This window comes from Macrotis lagotis, chromosome X (genome assembly GCF_037893015.1).
Source record: "Macrotis lagotis isolate mMagLag1 chromosome X, bilby.v1.9.chrom.fasta, whole genome shotgun sequence".
NCBI classification, from domain to species: Eukaryota; Metazoa; Chordata; class Mammalia; order Peramelemorphia; family Peramelidae; genus Macrotis; species Macrotis lagotis.
The window spans coordinates 194,879,799-194,894,748 of record NC_133666.1 but is presented as its reverse complement, the minus strand read 5'-3'; the positions used below and the strand labels follow the sequence as shown (position 1 = coordinate 194,894,748).

The window sequence follows — 14,950 nt, the reverse complement described above, 5'->3', positions numbered from 1 at the left end:
CTATCTCCTAGATCTATTCTCTAGGTCAGTTGTTTTGGCCATTTTACATTTTCTTCTATTTTTCCTTTTTTTTTTGGTTTTATTTAACAAATTCTTGTTGTCTCATGAAATTATTAGTTTCCACAGATTTCAATCTTTTTTTTTAGAGGAGAAATTTTCTTCATTTACCTTTTGAACCTCCTTTTCCAATTGACCAATTCTATTTTTGAAGGAGTTTTCCAACTGCCCAATTGTGGTTTTGAGAGAATTATTTTTTTTTGCACTTGTCCAATTATATTTTCATTTTCTTGTTTCAAGATGATAATTTTCTCTTGCAAAGTGTTCATTTTCTCTTGTGTTTCTTTTCCCAATTTTTTCAATTGATTTTTAAACTTCTTCTTGATCTCTTCTAACAAGTCCTTATGGGTTAGAAATCAATTCATATTCTCCTCAGACGTTCTAGATCTCCTCTGAGTTAGGATCTGTCTTCTAGGTAACTTTCAATGGACCTCCCCACCTTCTGCTGGCTTTTCTTCATTTTCTTAGGATCTCCCTTGGGGGAGAGGCTGGTTCACAGACCTTTACTGAAATCCCTAGAGGCTTTGCTTACTGGGCTTAGTAACTCTAAGTAGATCCAGCAGTAGGGGATGCAAGACACTTTCTCTGGAGTGTGTGACCTTGATTAGTGGCCCACTGCCTAGGCCTAGGCCACTGGGGAGGTACAGCAGGATGCAAACAATATGGGCTAAGCCCTTGGGCTGTACCATTAGTTAATCTCCTTAATATTCAATCTCTTGCTCATACCTGAGCTTGGGGATGTGGGGTTGGGGAGGGGGGCTGTTATTGTGTGGAAGAATCACTTTCTCCTACAAGAATGAGGGGGAGGGGACTCAACTGGAAACACAAGAGATTCCACTGAAAATACAGGGCTTGCAACTCTAGTCTTTCAAACCAGTGGAGCTGACCAGATCGATGTCTAGCCATATGCTGGAGTTCTCTCACCTGCTGTGTTGGAACTCTACCACCCACTGTGGATACAGCCAAGTGACTGTTCTCAGATTAGTCCTGGCTCAGCAGGTGAGATGTATCTGCTGGGATCATCAGGAGACTTGAAGTCCAAGTCATATTTCCCAGACCGGAAGAATTCAGAGGCAGCAACATCCATGCCAATTACAACCTTGTCAATATAGCCAGTCTTGTCAATCGCTTCCTTCAGCAGCTCAAGAGCTTCTTTACTCTCCAGGATGTTAGGTGCAAAGCCACCTTAATTTCCTACATTGGGGGCATCCTGTCCATATTTCTTCTTAATCACATTCTTCAGGTTGTGGTAGACATCAGCTCCAATTCGCAGGGTGTCCTTGAAGTTTGATGCTCCAACAGGGAGGATCATGAACTCTTGCATTGCTAGCTTGTTACCAGCATGGGAGCCACCATTGATTACATTGAAGGCTGGAACTGGCAGGATGACTTCTTCATTGCCTGCAAGATCAGCAATATGGCGGAACAAGGAGACACCTTTTTCTGCAGCCCCAGCCTTACAAACAGCCAGAGACACTCCCAATATAGCATTTGCTCCAAATTTAGATTTATTCTCAGAACCATCCATCTCTATCATCAATTTGTCAATCTTCTCCTGCTCCACAACATTCAATTTCTTGCTGATCAGGGTCGGGGCAATAGTTTTGTGCTCAGCCACTTTTGAGACACCTTTCCCCATATATCGGGTCTTATCATTGTCTTGGAGCTCCAGGGCTTCATGGATGCCAGTAGAAGCCCCACTGGGCACAGCAGCTCTGAAGAGACCTTTTGAAGTGTAGAGATCAACTTCAACGGTGGGGTTTCCACAAGAGTCAAAGATCTCACTTGCAATGATCTTCAAAATCGACATGCTGAATTTCTGGTCGGGGCTGGCTCCGCAGGAATCAGAGAGAGGCCAAGGGGCAAGTAATGTAAGTCTTAACAAATTCCAGTCTAAAATATTTATTTGCTTTAAGGGTTGAATAAAAGATATCTCTCAGTCAAGTTTTATAGCTATCAATCATATAGTCACAAACTTACAGAATGTTATTACTTTATTAAATTCCATTTTATTTATTTGTTTTGCCAACTATATGCAATGGTAATTTTTACCAGTCATTTTTTTTTTGGGGGGGGGATGGTTTGCAAGGCAGCGGGGTTAAATGTTTTTCCCAAGGACACACAGCTAGTGACTATTAACTGTCTACAGTCATATTTGAACTCAGGTTCTCCTGACTCCAGGGCCAGTGCTCTATCCAGTTACACCACCTAACTGCCCCAATGACAGCCTTTTTACATCAGAATAAGTTTTAATCTGATTTTGAGACATAGTAGTAAAAAGGAATAAAGTCTCTTTTGTAATTTTTTTTGAAGACCTGATGAATTTTATTTGCTAATTTATTGTAACATAAGAGTAGTTTATAACCATCCTCAGGCATCATTAGTGAAATTTGCTGATATAAAATCTTACAGAACTATAACTGATATTATTCTGAGTCTGATTCCAAGTAGGATCATCAAGAAATGCTACTGAGCCAGAGATAACTTAGTTGGTCAGGAGACCTAATTTGCTGAAGGGAACTCATGACATTCTCTGTTGACATCTCTCTCTCAATGATATGATAACTGAAAGGTTTCCAACTCATCTCCTTCATTAAATGTCAACTAATCAAGTTTGAGTTTCACTTGTCAGGGGAGTCCCTGACAGAAGTTACACTCTTGATTTAAGGTGTTTCAGAATCTCCCTTGGCATGTTTGGTTACTGAAACCACTGGTCACCAATTTGCTGATTATTGGCTAGCTCAGTTAATAAACTGATTATTAATATTTGGAAACTCTGTCTCTAGGCACCACATCCCTATCTAAATATGCAGTTCCCAAATGTCTACAAATATGTTCATGTCTTAAAACCTGTTCACCCTTAAACCAAATAAAAAACCCTTGACAGAGAGTTTTTTTCCCTTTCAAAGTCCTTGAGAAAGCTGCTTATGCATAATCTAGTATCTATACTTCCTCTCTTCACACTCTATTATAAATCCTTTTCAATTTGTTTTCCAAATTTATCATTCAACCAAAATTTCTCTCTTCAAAGTTATCAATGGTCTCCTAATTACTTCTTACTGGTATTTAAAGGACTATAAATGGCCTTAATGACCTCTTCTGACTAGTCATTCTTCCTGACCTCTGCAAAATTTAATATTACTCCTGTTCTCCTTTTTCTAGAAAATTCATCTTCTCTTTAGGTTTTATGATACTTCTCTCTCTCCTGGTTCTCCACCTACCCATCTGAATGTTTTCTTTGCCCCCCCCCCACCCCAGTCTCCTTTGCTGAATCTTCAACGAGATGATTCCCACTTAATATGGATGCCTTTTAGGTATCTGTCCTGGATCTTCTCTTCTCCCTCCTGGTTGTCTTGGTGATCTCATAAACTCCAAAGAATTCAATTTTCATCTCTATGTTGATGACTGTCAGATTTAGATATCAAGTCCTTGTCTCCCAAGTTCTAAGACTGAATCCCTCGCTGCTTCTTGGACATTTTGAGTTGGATGTCCCATAAACATTTCAAACTCAACATATCCAAAACTGAACTCCCTCTCTAGGGCCTAGAATGATCTTTCTTCTTACCTCTGCCTCCAGGTTTCCCCTCAAAACTCAGCTCAAATCCCACCTTCTGCAGGAGGCCTTTCCTTGACCCCACTACCACAGGCAAAGATGGACACTATAGGGTAGCCAAGATGAAAATATGAATGCATTTTCTTCACAGAAACACTGCTATATGGTTTATACATTAGTAGAGTATTAGAACACAGTAACAATACAGGTTTTTGTAGGTTATACTGATAACTGTCAACCTTATAAAAACATTGCTTCTATGGGAAGAGTCCCAAAGAATTTAGCTAAAAAAAAGAAAAAAGAAACTTTGGGTACATTTGCTGCTCATGATTTAGACACTATCTATAAGCAAATCTTAACTTGTCTCATGCAAAAATGTATTTTTGAATAAAAAAGTGAGAAATCTCTATATGGAAATTACTTTTTAGAAAACAAATTGTCAAGAGTATTACTAGCACCAAAAAAGGAATTGTTTGATTTAAAAGCAAACATTTGACAAATATTTAAAGCATGACTTAATTTAAGTTCAATTTTCAGAACTTATCAGGTAAAATTAAGAATTTTTTAACTTTAAATTCTGATGTTAGATCAAGTGTATGTAAATCTACTTACATGATGCAAAATAAAAATTAGGAAAGCTTATATCATTTGATAATTTTTAAAAGGCCACAAAAATACAACCTATCTGACAGAGAAGTAATGAATTAAAAATCAAAATAAGATATACATTTTTGGATACGGCAAATGTGTTTTGCTTCACTTGTTTATTTGTTTCAAGCAGAATGACTATATTTTCTAAAATGGAGAAGAAGATAGTTATGGGTTGCCAAAAAAAGAGAAGGGAACAACTCTGTGAAATTAACATGTTGAATGTATAATATGCTTAAAAATCAAGCTGGATATAACAAATATGTAATTTTACATGGAATCCTCTTTTTTTCTGCCCTATTTTATATTTAAAAAATATTTTGCAACTAATTAAATTTAGAATTCTTAGAAACAAAGAGAACACTGAAAAATCTACTTTTTAAACACATCTGTAATAAATTAGGTTTTTATGCCTAAATGTTCACATTTACTAATATTTTCCCTAGTGGTTAATTTATGAAATACAGTCTACTTCCTAAAGCACTTAGATAAAGGTACAATACCAATACCCATCTTTTAGTCAATCTTACCTTAACATCAGTGCCATCTGTAGGCATGAACTCCTCATAAATGTATGAACCTGTTTTTCTCACTGAGCTTTCCGGGGAGTAAACACTACTTCTGCTTCCAATCTAAAATAAAAAAAGTTTCTATCAAATAATTTCTGGAAGAGTGCTTTCCATTCTTTCTAATTCAATATTCTCTCTTTTTTTCCTTATAGTTCCTTAAAAATCTTTTTCAATTATCAACATTTGGTAGCTAAGTATTAACTTAAATACTATCAAATTTTATCAGAGTAATTTATTAAAGTATCAACTTTATAAGTTTCTCACAGAACTCAATTTTATCATTATTTTATTTGGTAATTTTAATTATATGGGATAGAATTATAGTAGGCCATGTTAAAAATATATACTACAAGCAAACTCCAAAAATATTTGTCAACAAGGATATCAGAGTCCTACCTTCCTAAAGAGCCTTTGACTTCCACCTCCAGCAGATGTTGGGTAATAAATGTAAACATTGTGATCCTCAGCACTGAGGGGTTTTTCTACAAATGGCTTTTGGAAAACTTCTCCATTTACTTCTACATGATCTTCCCCTTCAATTAGATTGCATTCTATAATACCAATGATAAAATAAAGATATGTAACTTTTTTGGTTAAATTCTTTCATACAAATGATCTTTTTTACGTCAGAACCATCCTGGTTGGTCAAAATGATTCTCGTTTTACACATGAGAAAACTTTATTAATAAAGCAACACATGAGTGTGCTCAAAAATAAAACAAAACAATAAAGTACCTGTACAGATTTCAGAATGCTGAAATTGGATTTCTGAAAAAATTTCAGGCTAATGAAGTAATAAAATACTTAAATAATATGCTGAAGAAAAGGTCATAAGTAAAATTTAAGATTATACACATATTAGAGAACGTTATAAAATTAAAATGAAGAAGCCACTAGTGATCTAAAAAAGAAGCAGTTATGGGTTTGCTCATTTCAATTAAAAAAAAAGTTTTGTAAAGAGAAATGTACATCAATTTTAGGATGCAATATTCCCATCAGAATTTTTGTTGTTGCAAAGGAAATTAGGAGGGATGAGTGCAGTGAAACAGCTTGGTAATTTGGCACCAAATAAAGGTGTACAGAAGAGTTACTCTAAATGAAAATGCAAATAATCTCTGCTAATTTCATATATCACACAAAATAGTACAATTTTTAAATTACTTAGAAAAATTAAGGTCCTTTTCCCCTTCTACAAGCCTGTCAACTTTGAGGCTACAAGTATTGAGTCCTTCAAATGACTGAAACAATGTAAAGCATGACAAAATTTTAAGTACAACAAAGTATCTCAAAAGAAACATTTAAGTTTTTATTGCAGTAATAGACTACAAAACTTCTAATTAAATCCTTTTTACTATGTGACTTCTAGTTTTGATTTTTTTCACTCTTCCTTGTGTCTATTTCACTGTTTTATAACAAATATCACACTGAAGTCCCAAGAAACTACAGAAGCAGTTTTTAATTTTAAATACTGAGATTGGCTTTCATCCTCGGGACTGGAATTAACTTCAATTAAGTCATTAAAAATCCTTTTTAAAAAAAAGTCTTTATTTATTTATTTTGAATTTTACAATTTTCCCCGATTTTGCTCCCCCCCCCACAGAAGGCAGTCTGTTAGTTAAAGCTCTTAATAGAAATAAATATATTCTAAGAAAAAAAAAGTCTGATGTAAATCCTCAGGGAAGGTGATGATACAATACATACCAGAGGATATATGCATATCCAGCATATTTATACTTAAGTATTCATATCTGATCAGGTTTTAACTGGAGGCATGTGTATATCATTGCTAATTCTGTAATATCATAGATTGTTACAGCAATGAGTTATTTTAAAGTTTTAGAAAGCGATTCAAATAACAATTGGAGTTTAATTAGTGAAATGAAATAAGTGCATAGAGTGCTTAATAAAGGATAAGTGCAAATAACCAAGTTGTAAATAAGTGGCAAAATAACCTTTGAGGGAACCACAAGTCTGTTACTGAAGTATAAACTTTTGGAAAAACTTCACTCTGCCAGGTGGAAGAGGAAAAGGGCTGTGACTTACAGTCACAGGCCTTGGTCTTTGAGGGAATCATGTACCTAGCAGAGCTTTCTGGAGTATTCCTATCCTCAGGGCAGGATTAACCATTGCTACCAATTATGACCAACTGAAAGTCTATGATGATCATCATCCAGTGCCTTTCTTGAGAACCATCAAATCTTCAAATTTATTCTGAGCATGGAAGTGAGAAATTAAGTAGTTGTTGACCCTTATTCTAAATACCCCCCACCCCAGCCCCACAAAGTGTCAAAACAATGATTTGAAACTAGTATGAAGATTCATTCAGTTGGATGGCTGAATTCTCCTGTGACTACATTAACTGATGTGGCATGCTGGGTACAAAGGAACAACTTGCTCATGACAAAATTCTCTTACCTTGAGGATTATTTGGATCTCGGTTTAAAATTGCATAACGAGGAAGTAAAATACCTTCAGCTTGAAGAATACTATATACTTCTCTCCTAAGGAAAAGGAAAAAATACTTTCATATTTTCATAAGCCCAACAGAAGTAATAAAAAGCACTGTTGATTAATGGAGAAATTATCATTAAGTCATTTTTTCTGAGAGTTTCAAAATTATGCACCATGAATAATATTATATTAGTTTGGAGAGAAAGTACTAATAGCTAAATTTTAATAACTTAAAGACTAAAGAAGAAAAAATGGAAAGCAGGATGCTGGTAAATGACAAGAGTATCAAAGGAGGATTTTAGTCAAATAAAATCAACAATTCAAAATACAATATAAAATTTTTTTAAATACAGGTTTCTTTATGTTTAAGAACAATTGTTTAAGTTCTAATGTAGTGGGAAAAGTCACAGAACTATAGTTAGGTTCATTATAACCATTTAGAGATAGAAAGGATCTTTATTTTGCTGAGTCATTTCAGTTATGACCTACCCATCTTGCCTGCATTGGAGGTTTTCTTGGCAGAGATACTAGAGATACTAGTTGTTTTCCATTTCTTTCTACATCTCATTTTACAGATGAAGAAGTGAGGCAAATAGGGTTAAGTGATTTTTCAGGGCCATACAGATGGTAAGTGTCTGAGGTCAAATTTGACCTCAGGTCCTCCTCACTCTAGGACTGACATACCATCTCTTATGCATCCAGATGCCTATTGTTTTTTTTTATCAATTGATATTTTACTTTTCCACTTACATGTTATTAAAGTTTTTCAACATTCATCCACATACATATATACATATACCTATTTTTAAGGTACAAAGTTTACTTCCATCCTCCCTTCCCATCCCCACTCTGCTCAGCAGCGAATAATCTGGTGAATATTGTACACATATGTTTTCATTTAACACGTTTCATGATTAGTCATTTTCTGTTTGAGGAATTAGGATTAAGGGTTAAGAAAAAAAAAAAACCAGGAGAAATTTTTAGAAAGTGAATATAGCATTCATTCAGATTCTGTAGGGGCTTTTTGTTTTTCTTCTTCTGGATTTGGATAGCATTGTCCATAGCAGGACTCCTAGGGTTGTCCTGGCTCTCTGAACATCTGAGATGAGTTGCATCCATCAAGGTTGATCAACTAACAATATTGTTTGTAATGTGTACAATGTTATCTTGTGATTCATTCCATGCTTCACTAGAGTCTGACCATTCATATACCATAATTTGCTCAGCCAAATGATGGGCATCCCTTCAATTTCCAATTCTTTGCCACTACAAAAAGAGTAGCTATCAATATTCTGGAACATATAGGCATAGTATTGGGTCAAAGATTATGATCAAATTTATTGCTCTTTGGGCATAGTTCTATATTACTCTCTAGAATGGTTCAATCATTTCACAACTTTACCAACGTTGCATTAATGTTCCAATCCTCCCACAACCACTTCAACACTGATCATTTTCCCCTTTTGTGATCTTAGTTAATTTGATAGGTGTAAGGTGGTACCTAAATGTTGTTTTAATTTGCATTTCTTTAATCAGTAATGATTAGGAGCATTTTTTCATGATTATATATAACTTTAATTTCTTCATTTGAAAACTGCCTGTTCATATCTTTTGACTATTTATCGATTGGGGAATGCCTGGTAATCTTACAAATTTGATGCAATTCACTATATATTTTAGAAATGAGACCCTTATTAGAATCCCAGCTGTGAAAATTGTTTCCCGGCTTTCTGTTTTCCTTATAATTTTGGCAGCATTGGTTTTATTAGTGCAAAAACTTTATAATGCAATATGGTCAAAGTCACCTATTTTTTTTGTAATTTATAATGTGCTCTATTTTTTGTTTGGTCATAAATTTCTCCATTTTCCACAGATCTGACAGGTAAGAGTATATTTTTATCTGTTAACTGGTCTATGGTATCACCCTTTATGTCTAAATCTTGTACAAATTTATAAGGTGCAGCCAAAGTAGATTTTTGGGGAAATTTTATACCTAAATGCTTATATAAATAAAACAGAGAAAAGCAGATCAATGAATTGAGTATGTACCTGAAAAAAGCTAGAAAAAAGAACAAATTAGAGAAAATCAAGGTATTAATAAAATTGAAAGCAAGAAAACCATTGATCTTATAAATCTTTTATATGATGTCTCATTGTTATCATTTTCTTGGATGAAATGATTGATTATTTCTATGAATTGTTTGATCCACTTCATCGTTAAAATTGTTATTTAGCTTCCAATTAATTTCTGGTTAATCTTTCCATAGTACTTTATTACATGTAATTTTTATTGCATCATGATCTGAAAATTATATATTTATTATTTCTGCCTTTCTGCATTTGATTGTGATTGTTAAGGTTTTTATGCCCTAGCACATGGCCATTTTCGTACAGGAGTCATATAGAGGAAAGGGTATATTCTTTTCTATTCCCATTCAGTTTTCTCCAGGTCTATCAAATCTAGGTTTTCTAAGAGTATATTCACCTTCTTAACTTCCTTCTTGTTTATTTTGTGGTTAGATTTATCTAATTCTGAGAGAGGGAGGTTGAGGTTTCCCCATTATTAAAATTTTGCTATCTATGTCTCCTTGTAATTCATTCAGTTTCTCCTCTAAGAATTTGGAAGTTACACTACTAGGAGGATAAAAGTTTAATAATGACATAACTTCATTGCCAATGGTATCTTTTAAGATTAGTTTCCATCCTTATCCCTGTTAATGAGATCTATTTTTGCTTTTGCTTTGTCTGAGATCAGGATTGCTAACCCTGATTTTTTTTTTACTTTAGCTAAAACATAATATATTTTGCTCCAGTCTTTTACTTTTATCCTGTGTATATCTCTCTATTTTAAATGTGTTTCTTGTAAACAACATGTTGCAGGATTCTGGTTTTTAATCCATTCTGATACCCATTTCTGTTTGTTGGGAGAGTTCATCCCACTCACATTTACAGTTAAGATTACTAATACTGTATTTCCCCTCTATGCTATTTTTCCTCATTTATACTTTTCTCTTTCCTTTCCTCTTATTCCTCCTTACTAATGTTTTACTACCTTTCCCCTTTAACTTTTCTTTTAAATTTTAACTTTTTTCAGCTTTTCACTTACACAATTGCCTTCCCTTTTTAAATTTTTTTTCATCCATATGCATTTTTTTTAAGTTACAAAATTCCACTCTCCCTTCCCAACCCCTTCCCACAGCAGCAGTCAGGCTAGCATTGTATATACATATTTTTGATAAACATATTTACAGATTAGTCAATTTTGGTATGAGGAATTTGGATTAAGAGAAAGACATATATAAGTGATAATTTTTATAAAGTGTTCATCAGATGCTGAAAAGTTTTTTTTTGGGGGGGGGGTTGTTTTGTTTTTTGGATGGGGATAACTCCATAGATGGATCTAATACTATCGTCCTAGCTCTCTGAACTGCTGAGAGGAGCTGATTCATCAAAGTTGATTTCACTATGTTGTTGTTAATGTGTACACTGTTCTCTTGGTTCTGTTCCTTTCGCTTGGCATCAGATTCTGCAATTCATTCCATGCTCTTTAGGGTTCAACTATTTATGGTTTCTTATAAAACAATAATATTCCTAAGTATTCATGTACCATAATGTGCTTAGCCATTCCCAAATTGATAGGCATGCCTTCCCTTTTATAAATCCCTTCTTTCCTTTTCTTTTCCATCCCCCGCCCCCCCCGCCCCCAAATTCCCTGTAGAATAGAATTTTAAACCCAAGTGGGAATGTATCTTATTTCCTCTTTAGGCCAAATCTATTGTATAAGAGTTATTCAGTGTTCACACACTCCCTTCTTTTTGTCTATTATAATAGGTCTGTGTGCCTCACCTGGTATTATTTATCCACTGATGCCTTGCCTTCTTCTTTTTATCTTTTTACTGTTTTAATCCTATCTTGTACTTACATCCTTTTTATCTGAACTGATAGATGTACTATTAATCAAAGCACCACCAATTAAAAGTTGATTGAATGCTTGATTGATTGATAAGCACATTACCTCCTGGTCACTAAGTACCCTCCCCTCTTCTGTCTCATTAGAAATACACTTCTCAAGAGTCAAGAAACACATCAAATTATAATCACCTGATATCTTACTCCCTTTTCAAGTACCCTCCAGGAACACACAATCCTCATGAGCCAAAGCATCATGCAAAGCCAAATCATTTCATTAACTATTTGTATGCCCCCTCCCAAGCATACTCTCTCCCACACTCCCCACTCTTTATGTCAAACTCTTTTAACTAGTTTCTCATCTTCTGCCCCTATAGTAACTAGTAAAGTCACTTCTGATTTAATTAACTATAGTGTCTCTAAGAAATCTCTTCAACCATATTCAACCTCCTAACTCTCCTAAGAGAAAAAATAATTCTCAAGAGTTACAATCATTATCTTCCAGGGGCAGTTAGATGACAGAGTGGATAGAGCACTAGCCCTGGAGTCAGGAGGAACTGAGTTCAAATCTGACCTCAGACACTTAATAATTATCTAGCTGTGTGACCTTGGGCAAACCACTTAAGCTGGATGTCTTGCAAAAACAAAAACAAATCTTCTCTTGTAGACAACTGTAGACAATTTAATATTTATTTTGTTTTTTTCCCCCTCTTTTCATTTACCTTTTGAGTCTTATATTTGGGGAATTCTCTGTTCAGTTCTGGTTTTTTAATCAAAAAATTTTGGAAGTCCTCTATTTCATTGAACATCCATCTTTTTCCCCTGACTGAATATGCTGAATTTTGCAGGGTAGTAAATTTTGGTTGTAATCCAAGGTTCTTTACCCTCCAATATATGATATTACAGGTCCTCTGGTACTTTGGTGCTGAAGCTAATAAATCCAGTATAAGTCTGGTTGTGTTTCCTTTGCATTTAAATTGCTTCCTTCTTGCAGCTTGCAGAATTTTCTCCTTGATTTGAGAATTCCAGAGTATGACTATGACAGTCCTTGGAGTGCTTTCCTGGGGTCCCTTTCTGGAGGAGTTCTGTGTATTATTTCACTGGCTGTTTTTTCTTCTTAATCTAGCAGATTTGGATGGTTTTCTCTGATAGTTTTCTGAAGTATATTTTCCAGACTCTGTTTTAGTTCTAGGCTTTTTGGTAGACCAATAATTTGTAAATTATCTCTCCTGGATCTATTTTCCTAAAAGGTACTTTATGTTTTCTTCAATTTTTTCAGCCTTTTTACTTTGAGGGAATCTTGGTGTCTCATAGATTCTTTGATTTCTATCGGTCTAATTCTAATTTTTAGGGTTTTATTTTCTTCAGTTAGTTTTTATGTTTACTTTTTCAGTTGGTTAATTTTACTTTTTTGCTCAGTTGCATTCTTTCTCCAGTTGTTCAATTTGAGTTTTAGATGTGTTACATTCTCTTTTCAGTTGGTCGATTTTACTTTTTGAAGAGTTACATTCTTTTTCCAGTTGGTTGTTTTTACTTTTAAAGGAGTTGATTTCTTTGGCCAATTTTAATTTTCTTGCATGGCTCTCTTTTTTTTTCCATTTTTCTTCTTCCTCTCTTTTTTGGTTTTTAAATTATGTTTAAGCTCTTCTGTGAGATTTTGAATTTGAGTCCAATTCATGGACTCCTTTTGTGACTTCCCATGTAATTTTTCACTACTTTTTTCTTCTGAGGTGGCATTTTTATCAGCTTTATCTGCATCGTAGCTTTCTATGGTTAGTACTCGTTTAGCTTTTTTTGGTTCACTTCTGGGGCTGGGGTCTGATCCCTGGGGATTATTGGTGGCCAAGATGTTGCCATGCAGTCCATACCTTGCCTTTGCAGATGTTTGTTTCCTCCTTTATGTCCAGGTTCTGCTTATACAATGGTCTGCTCCCAACCCAGGTCTGTCTTTTGCCCCAGAATTCCCAGGGTTCAGACTTTGTTTGGGGTTGGGACCCTCCATGCTGGCTTGTCAAAACCTATGCTGTAATCAAGTTGTCAGGACATGGACTGCACTGTGGTTAAGTCTCCTGCTAGTTTTCCTGTTCTCCCACCCTCAAAGAGATAGACCTAGTACTGAAGATCTTCTATGATGTCTACAGTTGAAAACTTCTTTGAATTTTGCCTTTTATCTTGGTTAGATCTGTAGCTTTAATGTCTATGTAGAGGCTTCATTTAGCCTTTTATAGGGAAAGGTTCTGGGAGCATGATGGCTTAATGCTGCCATCTTGGCTCCTGCGGTCTTAGAAATTATTTAGTCCAAATCCTTTATTTTTGGAAACTGACCTTACAGTCTAGTAACTTATTCAAGATCATATTGGTAGGAAATAACAGAAATACAATTAGAAGCCAGTACCTTTGACTGCAGAACCAATAAACTTCTCCTCAGAAAAAAATTCAGAAATCATTTAGTCTGTTTTATTTTACAAATGAGGAAACTAAAGTCTGTGTTTCAGTAATGGAAATCGCATTACATACATATGAACTGCTAGGGAAAGTCAAAGACTGACTATTACAGGAGCAGAACCTCCAAGACACAAGGTACCTCAGAGAACACCAAATCCAACCTTGACTTGAAGCCTAGCTCACCTCATACAAGATTGTATCTTCAAGTCTTTTGAGGCTCAACACATTCTCAGTTCCATTAGTGATTTCTTCCCTATGATGGGAGTGCTTCATGAAGATGGAAAAATAAACTCTTTCCCAGGCCTTCCTTTTTGGAGGACTGAGAACTGTTCAGGTTCATTTTCCATTGGTAGTTCCACTTGGTTTCAACTTCATGAACATCATTCATAGTCACACCAGATGTCCCCTGGTGGTCTCTCTATTTTTCAGCTTCATTTTGCATACGATCTTCCCCCATTAGATCATGATTTCCTTGAAGGAAGAGACTTGTTTTTTATTTGCTTACTTTTTATTTGACTTACTATAGTGCATAGGACATAGTAGACTTTTAATTATGTTTACTGAAATGAACTGCTAGAAGACTATTTGTGATATGGAATTCATTATATACAATAACCACTTATTCTATGATTGTAATGGAATATTACTATGTGATAAAATGTGAGGAAGATGGTTTCAGAAAACCTAGATTTATGTGAATTGATACAAAGTGAAGTGAGAAGAACCAAGAGAACTTCGTACACAGTACTAGTAATATTCTAACAATGACTGATAGTGAAAGACAACTACTGATCAAGATAGTGATCTAAGACAATTCCAAAGAATCCATGATGAAAAATGTCAATCTTTAGATAGAAAATTGATGAACTCCAAATGCTGACTGAAAACACTTTTTTTCCACTTTATTTGTTTCCTTTTTTTTGGCAACACACCTAAAATAGGAATATGTTTTGCTTGACTTAAATGTATAATGGGTATTGTTGCTTCTCAATCAGCAGGGGGAGGGACTAGAAGGTTTGAGGGAATCTAGAATTTAAAATTTTTAATAAATGAATGCTAAAAATAAAGTAAAAATTAAAAAACAGTCTATTTTATTTTCAAATAGCTTAGTCTTAGGATTTTTTCCCTGATAATGAGAACTTAAATTTGCTTCTATGTATGCATCTTGAACTTTTCTTATAAGGAATAGCACTCTGGAAATAAGAGGAATGGAAGAATACAATAAGAAATGTAGGTGACTTAAAAAAACCAAAAGATTATCAACAAAAACATTTTTTAGAAAAGAGATGTGATTATTAAAAATCATAACCCCAAAATG

General features: G+C 34.7%; 1 protein-coding gene across 1 annotated transcript in view; it reads right to left on the bottom strand.

Moving 5' to 3' along the window:
• PPIP5K2 (diphosphoinositol pentakisphosphate kinase 2) overlaps window positions 1-14,950 on the bottom strand; it is a 119,249-nt gene that overhangs the window by 75,166 nt on the left and 29,133 nt on the right. Inside the window, exons 5-7 of the mRNA XM_074201414.1 lie at window positions 7,243-7,328; window positions 5,224-5,378; window positions 4,789-4,890 (exon numbers count right to left, since the gene is read on the bottom strand). Of these exons, the coding sequence (XP_074057515.1) occupies window positions 4,789-4,890; window positions 5,224-5,378; window positions 7,243-7,328 (343 nt within the window). The remainder of the gene's footprint in view (window positions 1-4,788; window positions 4,891-5,223; window positions 5,379-7,242; window positions 7,329-14,950) is intronic.